The 14,993-nt window shown below is 37.1% G+C and overlaps 1 protein-coding gene across 1 annotated transcript in view; it reads left to right on the top strand.

The window, feature by feature from the left end:
- LOC150082261 (spermatogenesis-associated serine-rich protein 2) overlaps positions 1 to 14,581 on the top strand; it is a 269,773-nt gene extending 255,192 nt beyond the window's left edge. Inside the window, exons 13-15 of the mRNA XM_090380081.1 lie at positions 210 to 344; positions 3,407 to 3,456; positions 13,787 to 14,581. Of these exons, the coding sequence (XP_090236207.1) occupies positions 210 to 344; positions 3,407 to 3,456; positions 13,787 to 14,353 (752 nt within the window). The 3' untranslated portion in view covers positions 14,354 to 14,581. The remainder of the gene's footprint in view (positions 1 to 209; positions 345 to 3,406; positions 3,457 to 13,786) is intronic.
- The last annotated feature ends 412 nt before the right edge of the window (positions 14,582 to 14,993 follow it).

Below are 14,993 nucleotides of genomic sequence, written 5' to 3'. Positions count from 1 at the left end.
TCATGCAAGATATATAGTAAATATTTATAAAATGCTAATTTACTAGCTTTCTTCATTTAGTCTGATGAATATATAATTTGCAATTAATTTTATCTTTTAGTTGTTTCTTCCTAAAAAAGTTTCTAGCTGATAATTAATGTTGTGTCATATCCTCACACTGTTACAGCCAGCTGAATTGCACATTTCATTTTGCTTATTTTGCTTTTCAGTTAATCATGTAAAAAATCACTATAGCCAACGACGTCATTCTGTTTCTTCTGCAACGAGTTCTGTAAATCCTGAACCTAGTCAGGCATTACCATCACCAGGAACAGATAATGTACCCTCATTGTCAGAGAAATCTGGTAAGGATTGTTTCAGCTTTATAACAGTATGTGCAGATATGTGTAAGATCATATATGTAACAAGATATTCCTTTTATAACTACGTGCAGAGGTTATTGATCAGTATATAGTGGTGACTTAAAAGGCCACTATGAGTTTTTAATATTTCAGGAAAGTTCTGCCAGAAACTAATTATGCATTCTTTTAATATTCATTTTAATAGTTTATATCAGTGTTTTTCAAACTTCAACCCATATTAGTATTAGTAACGGCCGCATGGTGCAAGAAAGCCTATGGCTTATGCTGCACCAGCCAAAAAAAAAAAAAAAAAAAAAAAAATCCAAACAAAACAATGATTAAAAACAAAAAATAAAATAAAATAACTAAATAATAATAATTAATAAAAAAAAAAAAAGAAAATTAAACCTATCATCCTATGCTCTTCCCTTACCCGAAAGTACTATCCAGATGACCTTTGAATTTCCCCCAACTGTCAGCTTCTACCACCCATGAAGGCAACTTATTCCAGTAATTTATAACTCGCTGGCTAAAATAAAACTTCCTGCAGTCCAATCTAAACATTTCCCCCCGTTGCAATCAAGCATTGCTACTAACAGCCGCATCTCACCATTTTGTAAAAAATGTGAATCACCATTTTTACAAAATGGTGATTGTAGCAATTTATGTATTTAGCATGATGATTATACACTGCACATAATTTAAAGTCTTTTTGCTCTATGGTTTGAGAATCACTGATTCATACCAGTTGATAGACTGATTTTTTTTTTTAATGTATCAGATAGTCGAAGGCATAAATGAAAACTTGTATTCAAATGGAAATTTAAGTATTTATATAATAAACTACTTAATCATATAAACCTAATTTTGGTGTCAGAAAGATGCAGAATTGTAATGAAAGTAGAGTTGTCACATGAAATATGAGTATTGTGGATAATAAAATGTTCAGTGCTATCACTTATTCATATAACAAATGCATAGGAATATGAAATTGTCTATGTATAATTGCATCTCCTTATGCGCTGTTTATTATACAAATCAGTTATGCTATTGAATATTTTAAAATCATAATATCAATGTTTCAGATTCCAGATATTTGCTTTAATTACAATTCTGCATCTGTGTCTGCTATTTAAATTAAATCATAAATATGCATTTAATTCATTCTTGTTTTAAAGCAACTTCAGAGTCTCATATTTAACTTTATAGTTGTGTTGTCTATGATACAAATGTACAGGATCTATGGCATACCTCTCTGAAAATGCACACCAAATGAATTTACTTGCCACCATTTATTTAAATAGTATCCTCCAATATGAAAGGCATTTGGAACCTTTAATTGACTCGCTAATGCAAGTTTGAATGACAGTAGCCACCAATTCTCATTAGGAGTGACTAATGAGAGACATACATCAAGTTTGTATCAACTAACCTGAAATCATTGTATGTTTGGTCAATTCTTGGAAAGAAGCTGATTTAGGAAGCAATGGCAAACTTTTCCTTGGTGATATAATTTACAGTTGTTACTAAGGACTTTTTTTTTTTTTTTTTGGAAAGAAATGTATCTATTATTTGTAAGTGACATTTGTTTTCTTACAATGTAATTGCTCACTTACACTACCATTTTATGGCTCCTAGTGTGCCACTTGAACTATAATTTAGCTTCCTTATGATATTTTACTTGTACAAAGGGTACTAGGAAAGTTTTGCAATACAGCTTTGTTTATTTAATTTTTTCAAAGTAATTTTCTCTACATTCAATACACCTCTCCATCCTCCGAAACCAATCTTTAAACCAGTTCTGCCAAGTTTCACTAGGGAGTAAAGCACACTCGTTGTCCCAAGCCCGTAGAAGGTCCTCATCACTGGAAAACCGCCTCCCTTTTAGCTTCATTTTCACATTTGGGAACAGTGCAAAGTCGCAGGGAGCAAGGTCTGGACTGTAGGGAGGGTGCTCGAAGTTTCAGTCCTGTCGTGGTCAAATATTCGGTGCAGGCTTTGGTGCGGTGAGCTGGAGCATTATCGTGATGGAGGTACCAGGTGTCCATTCTTGACTTTGGCCGCAGGTTCTTCATAGATCCAATGACTTTAGGCAGGCATTGTTCAGTATACCACTTAGCTGTGACTGTCTTCTGCGTGTCCAAAACGACACGTTCCACAATTCCACTCGATTTGAAAAATACAGCTATCATTTTCTTCTTTACAGATCGGGATTTTCTGACAATTACGGGTGTGTCGTCATCATCAAAGACCCAAACTTTGTTTTGAGCCTTGGTCGGTAGATCGTAATAGTACAGCCAAGTCTCGTCACCTGTCACGATGTTCACATACCGAGATTGTCCCTTATCAAACTTTTTTAACATCTCCCGGCACCAAGTCACACGTCGTGTCATCTGCTCTTCAGTCAGTTGATGCGGCACCCAGAGAGAACAAAGTTTTTTCACGTGCAAATGATCTTGCAGAATCGAACGAATTGCTGGTGCATTTAGGCCCAAAGTATCCTCTATCTGTTGGTAGGTCACTCGCCTGTTTTCATCAAACATTTTCCTCACAGCAGTAACGTTTTCCTCCGTAACTGATGTTCGTGGCCTTCCCGGCCTCTCAGAATCCTCCAGAGTGAAATTTCCCCTTTGGAACTCTCTATACCACCTGAATATCATTGTACGATGTGGACAATCATCATCTAGTGCAAGAGTCATTTCTTCTAAGCACTGGTCTATGGTTAAACCACGCACAAAATTATACCGCAAAACTGTCCTTATCTCATTTCGTGACCACGATGCCATCGCAAGCACTTTACACTCTCACTACTAATGAATAACTGAGCCCATCGACTTGGCGTGGCGGCTACTATGCACGTATGAACATGTCTCAACATGCAGCAACAAGCAGCTTCCTGTGATTCATTGTTGCGTCATATTGCAAAACTTTCCTAGTACCCTTTGTAAGATAGCTTTTGCTGAATACGTTGCCCTCTGCATATTTAAATGGGCCTTCTGTATGTAATATTATATTGTTTCAAAAAATTGCTGTTTTAATTTCTGATAGGATTTATGTTATTGCAGGTGTCACAAGTTTAACAGTATCAAATGAGGTTCATCCTTACTTGCAAAATGTGAGTTGTTTTGGTTTTTTTTATGCATATTCTTTTCATATAATCTCAACATAATATCTATATACTTAGCAGTTGATTACCAGCCATATCATTAGAGTAATTTAATGATATGATTGGTAATTTTTTTCCTTATTTTTATTATGAAAATATTGTGATATATGCAGGATAATTATAAAATAACTTCCGATTTGGAGGCATCATATCACTAAAAGTTCCTGTCGAAAAGTGAAAATTTTCATTATTCCCGTGTACATATTGATTTGAGCACATGCACATAGTCCTAGTAAAAAAAAATTTATTGTTGGATGTGAATTTTCCACATGTTATATACGTTAGATTTTATAGTTAGTTCATTTCAGGTCTAAAGGATGACTATTTATTAACATTTATAAAGAATAAATGACTTATCCATGGTGACACCGATGAGGTGAAACTTGATTTAGTGACTAAAGACATAAGAGATTGATAGGACCTCATAAGGTCCTTTCATTGTTCATGTTTCAGTAATACTTGGCAATTTGATGAAGAAATCAGAGTCCACAGGTTGTACATATGGCAGACTGCACGGAGAACCTTGTATACCAGTATGGAAACTGTTGCAGTAGCAGAGCAGAAACCAAAGGGTACTGCTAGTAGATAAGCACTTTCTTTTCAGTTGGCTGTGCTTGTTTCCATATGACATCTCTCAGGATCAGGCTCTTTGGACAGATGACTGACATGTCTTGACTTTACAATACTATTTCTTGATAAGTTGAGCATGCATGAGAAATGGTCTTACATCATCCCCTGGCCCATCACTACTGTCATTCAGTGCGAACACTTGAAATTGTGTCACATGGTCAGAATCAAGCTCATATTTCACTCATCACATTTACCTTATGATCTGAAAGTAAAAGAGTGATGTGGATTCGCTGCTCATTCTTTTAGTCCATACTTTTTTGAGGAACTAGTGTGTGTGTGTGTGCGTGCGTGTGCGTGCGTGCGTGCGTGCATGCGTGCGTGCCCACCCGCCCCAAAAAAGTAGTGTATCATCACAACAGCATGGTACCACAGATTATCTGCCCAGCTTGTGCCTGCTCTCAAGCACAACAAGAGCAGACTCTGGTGGGTTGGCAGTTCCCATAACCTATTGTGGCTAATGTTGCCCAATGGTCTTGTTGGAGACGTTCCTTGGCACCTCTCTCGTTGAAATCGGCGGCGATATTTGCCACTGTCACTCTCCAGTTGGATGAAACAATGTGAGACAGACGTCAATGGCCACATTCATCCACAGCACTGTCCACGATGAGATGTTATTCCGGAAATGGCACATTCCCGATACACTCTTGATACTGTTGACATTAGACCTTGAATTCCTGTAGATTGTAATTTTCAGGAAATATGTATAAAGGAAGGTTGTTCCAGAAAACGAAAGTTGAAGGAACTACTGAGAAAGAAGATAAGTTGGTTCTGCAAGTTTGAAGTTGGATAGTAAAAGGATGTTGATTGGTTGTGGCACATGTTTGGACTGGTTTGGAATATAGCAGAAATTATAGAAGCTAATTCAGAAGAACAGTGCCTGTGGAAGTATCTATAGAAAAGGCATGCAGCAGAAACAATATCTATGAGACAGAGAATGGAAAGACTGTGTTAGAGATGAGTCATTAAGCAACCTACTTGCCCTTTTTTGAATGGCATCCAGAAGCACGAGAGAGGTTTTGGGGGCACTACCCCAGATATGGGCACAATATTCCATGGTAGGGCAAATTTACAATTTTTATAACAAATTTCCTCCAAAACTGGTGTGCAAACACTCCTCAGCCTTCTTGCATGATACATGTTTGCCCACAAAGAAATGTCTTGTAGATATGCCCGTTAGTGCTTAGAAAAGTGGAGTGATGTGACTGTTGTCTGTTACACAAAATGTTTGTTGCTTAGCTCAGCAAATGCATACCTATTCATAATGTTAAACACTGTCTTGAGTTGGTGGAAGATGCACAGACAAGTGAGCATTGGGAGTTTCAACTGCTGCACACCTGTTGTAGGAGATACAATGCAAACTGGCTACCATTATGTAGTATGTTTTTTGATAGGAGTTTGGAATCATTGGAAAGTTCCAAACAAAAAATGGTTAACTCTGAAAGGAAGCTTTTCTGGACACATTTTTGTATGAACTTTTTTACTTCTTTTGTTACATGGTTACACTTAGAAGATATCACTGCTCCCATTAATTTAGATCATATTATCTGGATTAGTAAAGAAGTAGTTATTTTTAACTATAATTAAAAAGAATATAACTATTTCTTATGAACTTAGAAATATATTAAGATAAGATGAAATTCTTACATGCATACAGTGGCATTGTGTGCATGCAGGTACATATGTACAGGAAATATTGGGTCATCTATGTATACCTATGCCCAGTAATCAGGAAAAAGATATTGGTAAATTAAGGAGCATTTAATGAATACAATCCAAGGTCAGCACATCTATATGAAAGAAATTGTAGAATTAAGGTTTTTATGAATAGCTGCTAACAATCTGTAGGTTATAAGGTAATTTGCAAAATTTCCTCTACCCTAGTGATTGAAACAGTAATTAAGAACAGTTGACAAATATGTAGAATGAAGAAGCCATTATATGAGCATAGGTTTGGCATACTTAGGCAAAAACTGAAAATATGATTGTGTTGCAAATGGAAAATGAAATTTTGCAAACGTAGTGTTGGTTTGGAACTGGTTTTGTGACATTATTATTATCCGTTTATTAACCACAAGAAACTGTAGGTCACCCCAGGACGGCAGTGTGTCAGGAGGGTGAGAGATTTACATACTGAGGTGCGAGCAACCACATGTACAATATACAAATGTGCTCGACCCGAGATATTTACATAATTGAACTTACATAGGTTTCAAATAAAACAAAGTTTATATCAATAGACATCAGAATTTAAAAAAAAATAAAATATATAAAAATAAAAAATGCAGCATGCAAAAAGTCCAGTGTAGATGATCGTCACAGGTTCAATAGTTGGTAACAGTTCTTGAGACAGTTCTGTAGTTGGTAACAGTTCTGTAGAGCTCGTCCTCACAAAACTTATCAGGGTTGATGCCCAGTTTATTGTAGATTTGGAGGCAGTTGGCTGGAAACATGCCCCTAAGGGAATCAATGTTTGTAAGTGCAAACCGCAGTGGGTGGCAGGAGTTGTGGCGTTCACCTCTTGTCTTCTTTGGGCCAGAGATTAACACGGATACAGATGGAGCATCTATTCGGCCTATGATAAGCTGAGCTAGCATGAGTACATTTCTTGTCGTGATGAGAAGTCTCCAGGGAGTGGTCCCTAAATTAGCTTGGAGGATCTATCTAGAGATAGTGAAAGGGTGACCTACTATCCTGTTCATCCATCTGAGCAACCAGTATTCCAGACTGAGGTACTTTTTTAGGTGGGAGGCAGGAGCAGATGACCAAATTTCAGATCCGTAGAAAGGGATAGGGGTAATGCACCTCAGAATGTACCGACAAAGCAGTGTTGGCTGATGCACACCAATGAGCTCCTGACACACTGCCCAAAGTGCCACATACATCTTCTGTCTCATCCTGACAAAGTGAAGCTGGAAGGTGAGTCCAACATCCCAGGTGAGGCCTAGGTTTGTGTGGGAAGTTACCCTTTGCACCCTTTCCCTGCCAACGAAGATTTGAACATCATTTTTAACTTTTTTTTTTTTTTTTTTATTATCGCTAGTTGAACAGATTTGGAAGGGTTCAGATGCAATCCAATTATGGCTAGATAATTTCCAATTTCATTATCTGTGTAGAGGCCTGTTGGTTAATATGCAGGATCTGATCAGGATGATTTGGACTCACGTAGAACTTCAGTTCATCGGCATTGGAGACAAAGTTAGGATTACATGCTAGGAAAGGTTCTAAAACTGCTGCGAAGAGGATTGTTGAAAGGATGCATCCCTTGCGGGATGCCTCTTCTTGTGACATCGAAAGTTACCTGGAAATCGTTGACAGTAACAGACAGATGTCTGAGAAGTAGGATGGACTTCAAGATTTGTAGCAAGGTATCTGCCAGGTTTCTGTTTGTTTTAGTTAGTTGTTGGTGCATCGGCTTCTGTGGCCATAATGCACCTCTCAAGGTTTTTTCAGTACTCTGATCCAAGCCCGAGGCAGGATTCGAACCCGCAACCTTTGGGTTGCTAGGCAGGCACTTTACCCACCTGGCCAGCGTATCTGCCAGGCCGAAGTAGTCCTTCAGAATAGTAAAGCAAGCTAGTAGGTATATTCTATCGTATGCTGATTTAATGTCCAGGAAGATGATGTCAATCTGGGATTTATTGATGGCCTGTTTGATTCAGTTATACTGAATGCAACAACAAATGCCCAAACTAAGTAGATCCTTGAAACTACCGCAAATATTCTCTCAGATATGCCAGACAAGCTGTGCTTGCTACCTGGAAATCTAAAACACTGATGAAACTGATATTTGGGTGACACTCAAGTCAAGTGGACCTAATTTGGGCGAAGTCTGGAACAGCCAAATCCTCTGCTTTTACCCTTCACGATGGTGGGACTGTTAGTAATCCTGGGTATAGCCCCCATGCGCAAGCACACTGTGGGTGGCCACCCGGGTGTGAACCAACGTAAGCAGGGGTCAAGGTGCAGTGCCCACACCACATGGAGGAATGTCACCCCTCTGTGTTACCAGGCAATACTAGGTGACCCTCGTCAACCGGTGCAGTACCACCACTTTGCTTATTTGGACACTTGTGGAACTCATGTTTAGTCTCCAGAGCAAAGTTCTGGTCAAAACCCCCCATCTCTTCCATCATGCAGTATGATTGATGTTCTTTGAGGTTATGATAAACACCATGATGAGATCCAAACTTCTTTACATAATGAGGGTACAGCTCTAAAATGGTGTCTGTAGGCCACCCACTAGTTCACCTGTCCGAACCTATTGGTAACTCTTTAGGAGGCTTCCTGATCAGCTAGTGTATAATCTTGCTGCCTCTACCCTACCAGATAGTGACTAGAGGGAGTTCCAGTAGTGTGAATGAGGGGGGGGGGGGGGCATTGTTGAGGCCATGTTATGTCAAGGATCCATACATTCTTACCATGTGCATGCAATATCCAAAAATTTCATTACTTCTTACAGCATGTCTGCCCCCCCACACCAACCCACTTTTCTTACTATTGAATACACCATGAATTGTCAAACTAATAGAGCAAACTTATCAGTAAAAAGATCTAAACCTCCTAAATACTTTCTTGTTCATTTCACTTGTTCATATACATTGTCTCAGTTCTAATCTCAATGATGTCCATTTCCACTTACAGTCTGCCAAACCCCATGTACTTTTTTTTGACAGAATATCAGTTATCAGTTGATTCAACCACTGCTCATCTCAGTTGCCCAAATTATTTGCTGTATGATTCCTTTCACCTCAAAGGTGATACTTGTGCATATGTCCGTTCCGATATTGCCTGTCAAAGACTTAGTTGATTTCAATCCTTCTAAAATTCAGTCCTGTCTTATATCTCTCAAAAAAGATTCTTCTGCTCCTATGTTTATCTTTGGTGACACTGCAATTTATATGCAAGATTGAGAATTACCATAACTTCTAATCTTTTGGGGATTACCCTGACTTCTAATCTCTCTTAACACAAGCACATTAAAAATATTGCTTCCTCTGCATCTAAAAAAATTTGGTTTTCTTTTTTGCTCTTGGTGTTACTGTTCTTCTTAACAGCTGTTCACTCTGTACAAATCGCAAATACACCCTACCATGGAATATTGTTCCCACATCTGGGGTGGTGCCCCCAAAACCTCTCTTAGGCTTCTAGATTCCATTCAGAGGATAGCAGTTAGGTTAATTAATGACTCATCTCTAACAGAGTCTCTCCACTCTGTCTCATAGATGTTCTGTTTCTGATGTATGCCTTTTCTACAGATAATTTCTTCTGAACAGGCACTATTCTTCTGAACTGGCTTGTATAATTCCAGCTCTCTCTATAAAAACAGTCCGAACGCATGCCACCACCAGCCAACATCCATTTACTTTCCAACTTCAAATTCACAGAACCAACTTTTCATCTTCGTTGTTTATTCATTTAGCTGCGGTTTTCTGGAACAATCTTCCTGAAAATTACCGTCTACTGAAGTTCGATTATAATGTCAACAGATATCTTCTTTCGACTTCTCAACTTCCAACCCACGCACGGTACTAAGTACTTTAGGTTCTAATACCTCTCGTTTGGGGTTTTCATAAGAAAAAAAAGTCATATATTAGACAGTGTTGCATTATCATCTTGCAGATTTTCAACACGCAATATTATACCATACACCTACCAAGCATAACAAAAGTACCTTGCTGTATTGCTTCAATAATTGCCACTTTGAAGGGAATAGAGCTTTGAATCTGCCATGCTTAAACTCAAATCTCACAACTCTGGGTTTTTGAAGTATTACTTGAGAGCTTGAATCAGCTGTGCCAAGCCCATCAATGAAGAATGTGTGGTGTTACACCCAGTATGCCAATTAAAATTTGCTCCAAAATATTAATAATGAAGTACATGTTTGATTATGGTGGGCCCAACTGTCTATTAGGGCTTTTAAGTATTAATACTGCACTTGTGTTTTCTGGTGTGCTCTGGCAGACCGGGGTTCAAGCCCATGATCACCGCATATCCCCGGAGCAATATGGTCTTAGTTGCTAATGCTCCTAAAAACCAAATAACAAGTGCTATGGTAGTCTACAATGCAAAATAGAAATGTGCACTATGGTAGTCTTGCTCTGTTATGAACAATATAATCTCATAATATTTATGTACTGCTGTAAAGCTAATTAACAGTGCCTTTCAATAAGATGCCAGAGAAATACAATGTAAAATTTCAAAAGACATATACACAAGATTTTCCATATCTTGTGAAATCTGAAAAGAATAGCACAGTTACCTTGTGTACTGTACAGTATGTAGATGTGATTTTTAAAATTTCAAGCAGTAGGATGTATTGAAAGAAATGCAAAAATAGATATTGCATTTGATGATGTTATGTGCTTAATGTTCATTTGCATCTTATGTAGAACATAATTTTCCTCTGACCTGAGTTGTGTTGATCAGGAAACACGTTCAGAAATGTTTCACGTTAGTGAAATAGCAAAAAAAAAAAAAAAAAAAAAAAAAAAACCCCCCCGTTGTGGAAGGACAAAATTAGCAGGCATTGTTAGTGGAATTGCATAGAAAGGGAAGAAGAGTTGATGGGTCTCAAAAATGGACTGTTTTTGATGCTACAGATGGCAGTAATACGATCTCTCACTTACTCACACCACATTGGCCACCATTTGCACATGAATCGACTCCACTAGATGTGGAAGATGTCTATAGGGATCAGCAGCCATGTTGCCTCTAAGACTTCCCACAGCATCAGAATAGATGATGTTTGCATGTGCATACACATAAATTCCCATTCCAAAACATCCCAGAGGCATTCAATTGGATTCTGGTCAGGCAAGTTTGGAGACTAATGAAGATGATTTATACCTTCACTGTGTTCCTTGAACCACTCATGCATAGTGCAGGCCTGACAAGGCACATTATCATCTTGAAAGATCCCATTTCTGCCTGGAAAAAAATGGACCATAGCAGGGTGGACATCACTTCCTAAGAGCTGTTGGTACACCTCACCAGCAAAACATGCCTCACTCATAATAAGCAACCACTGCCACCTGCCTGGTTAGTAGGCACTATGCACACTTAGTCCATGGACTTGTTTTGCTTGCGCCACACACCAAGTTGGCTTGTTGCACCAGGTATTTAGACTCATTCGACCAGCACATTAATTTCCAGTCCTCTAGTGTCCAACCAGCATGTTGTTGACACCACAGCAATGAGGAGAGGTGTCTCGTGAGGCATCTGCTATGGAACACCATACGTCTGAGTGTGCAGAGAAAATAAGATTTTGAAGCATGTGTGTACATGTTGGCTCTCTTTAGTTAAATGTGTAACAAGACTGGTGGAACAGTGATAACCTCACACAAGTTTCTTTAAAGAAGAGGTTAGAAGCAGTGAGAAAAGCAGTATGAGCACTTTTCAGAGTTATCAAGTTAAAGTATAAGTGATCACTAGTGAGTGGCACTGACTCATGTTTAGATCCAGTTGATCTAAAAGTTCTGAAAGAAAACAAATTGAGAACAAATTAAGAAAAATAACTTATCAATTTGCTAACGCCTAGTAAAACTTATCCTAAACATGTCGAGCAAGCTGATAATTTTAGGCACTTGTGCAAAAAGTTTGTCTCTTTTGGCTTGAATAAAGCAATTTCTAGTTTCTTTTAAATGTTATGCTGACATTTGAGAATCTGAACATAGTTCTTCTATGCAGCATACCTTATATCTAAGTAGTGAGCTCATTACTCTTGGATATGTTGAATAATGTTATGTACAAGTTTATTTTACCAACAGTTTGCAAACTTTCCACTTCCATTTTAGAAATTGATTACTACAGCATTCTAAACAAGAAAGATGATTCTGACTTAGTCATAGTCACTTCTATTGCCAAGGTTATGGAGAATCTAAAGCAAGAGAAGATGATTTTGTTCTTTTACTCACCTTATAGCTGCATGTGAATACATGCTGCACAAGTTCTCAATGAAAAATGATTTTTCTTATAAATGCTGAGGTAGCATAAGTATCAATTGGCTGTTCATCATTTTCAAATTTGAAATTTTTTTGTGGATAAAGTTTCTAGTAATTCCTGGTTTTATTAAAGATGAAGAGATAGATGTTTTGCATTTATGTCAGTTTCAGTGTGAGAACCTACCAGATGCTATTATGAAAGAGTAAATGTACACTGGTCATTGGTTGGGGAACTGACATGTTCATAAGAAAGCCTGAAATAATGTTTATTTATAAAAAATTAAAATCAGTTGATGTCTAACAGAATATCCAAACAGGAATCCAGATAGAAGAAAGTTAATGTTTAAAGACTGATGTTTAAAAGCATGCTGCATTGTGTAAACAATCCTATGGCTGTATTTTAATAATATAAGATGTGTATTTTGTCGATGAAATTTAATTTCTAGTTATGCAGACTTTAAAAATCCTCCTGTTTACTTCCTACTTACAAATTTCTAATCCTCAGCATTTTGAAAGTCAGAAGTTGGTAACTATAATATAACTAATGTATACAGACCTGATAAATTTGGACGAAATGCAAGGATTGCCCTTCCCACCTTGTTTAGTCTGCATGGTTTATATAGTCATATCTGGGCCGTTAGCCATGTTATAATTTCTGATAGGTGTGAAGTAAACCTTGGTATATACTGCATGGCAGCTCATGTTAAATAATTTTATTTACATTGGGTCAAAATGGGTACAGAGAAGAGCAACAAAATTAGTCAGGGGCACAAAAGGGTCTCATACTTAGAAATGCTTATTCTGTAAACTGCTGCATCTGCAAGTAGATCTCATTAAGGTGTTAAAGGCTTTAAATGGTTGAGTAAACTAAACACTGATGTCATCCTTATTTGTTATCATGTGACATGCATAAGGGCATATAAATTTAAATGATGGTTCCAGGACAGATGTTTATAAACCTTCTTTCATTACGGATGACATATTAGAACATATTGTAAACGTTCTTTCTAATACGGATGATGTATTAGAAAGAACAGGCAAAGTGGGTAATTTTCTTCATTATTTTTCAAAATTTTATTTAATTAATTTTTGGTTTATGATGTTTAAGCTTGCTTGCATTATTTTGCTGTCACTAATATCAATACTAATTTTCATAAGTAGGCTGTTATAGCTTATCTGGTATTTTAAGTAAATAGTGAATTACCCTTTCGTGGATGTATTTTTTACGTAAAAGAATCGTAACCCTGGGACCCTTTATAGAATGCAAACTTTTTTTTCTGTTATGAGTACTGAGATCATTGCATAATTTAAGGTGGCTAAAAGTCTGCTGGATGCTAAATAGAACACGCTTAGCAGTTTTCGACAGGATGGGATATAATTTTAGCAATATTTGGATGTCTGTAAAATTAGTACTTTTTTTACAACACACACACACACACACACACACACACACACACACACACACACACACACACACACAGTAAACTCCATTGTATAGCTTTTGAAGAGACTGGCTGCAAAGAGCACTATAAGCCAAAAGCATAAGTAGGACCCCACCTCAGAGGATTGAACATGGCACCAGAAGAAAGAAGCACTATAAGCAGGAGTGTTATAGTGGGAGTTTACTGTATGTATATAGAATTCTTATAGTTGCTTATTATATAATGTGCCCTTTTTTTTTAATGTCTAATTGTTTACTTATTTTGCAGGAAAATGTACATACCCCAATCCATTCTCTCGAGGGAAGGCCACGAATTTTTTCTAATAGGCGTTTCGGTAATAGTGGTTATCAAGGAAACAGATATCCTCCCAATCAGAATAGGTACAGGGGTGCTTGGCGGGGTCGAGGTGGAGGATATGGACGTTATAGACAAGATTCGTATCGGTCTTCTGATGCTGAAAGTAAGCATGAAAATGCAAATACTTCAGCACCGTGTGGAATTGATGAAAACCATAGAGATAATGCATTTGGTCACAGAGATAATGCTTATCCTAGAGAAAATACATATGGTCCTAGAGAAAATACATATGGTCCTAGAGAAAATACTTATGGTCCCAGAGATAATACATTTGGTCAACGCGATAGAGGCCAAAATCCTCAAAGACAGCGTTCACCACAGCGTAATCGACGTCACAGGCCATGGAATGTAACCTCTTCTAGACCTGCCCCAGATTCTACAATCTCTAAAGTAGATTCCTCTTCCAGCAAAGTCAATGGTGAATGCGACAGAAATGCAGAAAAGTCCTCATCTGAGATCAATGGATTTGATCACTGATGACCATGTTCATATTTTAAGAATAGGAGGTATCATCTACAACTACTGTTGGTTTACTTTTGCAATGACATTAGATAATAGCATTCTTTGTATACACAGGAATATGCTCACTAGGCAATTCTACAATATTTGATCCTTAAAGTTTTGAGAATAAAATTTTTCTCCTGATGCTTGTACATTTGGTTTGCAGTCAGTTTTAAATTTTATTGTATACATGTAATTTTTTAAAGTTCCATCAATTTCTTTTATTTAGGTTAGTTGACCTGAATTTGGTTTAATTTTTTTTATTTTAAACCAAGGTTTCTGAAGAACTGTCTTGTATTCCTCAGTATACTATTGTGCATAAATGCAAGAACTTATACTATATGTTCTCAAGAAAATTCCGTTTTGTAAATTTTTTATATAGAAAAATGTGTATTACTGTTGATGAAACAGCCATCTCAGATTATTATTGATGAAATATGATATTTATATTGTATAATATGTTTTAAAAATATTCTTAGACTTATATAATATTTAGTAGCTTGTTGAAAATGAATGCCTAGAAATTTTGAATATAAGACCATCAAATGATATGTTAAAAAGATTAAATGTTTTTCATGATATCTTAACCACTGTATAAAAAAGGGTTTTTATTTAT

This window comes from Mastigoproctus giganteus, chromosome 8 (assembly GCF_048544385.1).
Source record: "Mastigoproctus giganteus isolate SK-2022 chromosome 8, ASM4854438v1, whole genome shotgun sequence".
NCBI lineage: Eukaryota > Metazoa > Arthropoda > Arachnida > Uropygi > Thelyphonidae > Mastigoproctus > Mastigoproctus giganteus.
This window is presented reverse-complemented; position numbering and strand designations above follow the sequence as displayed.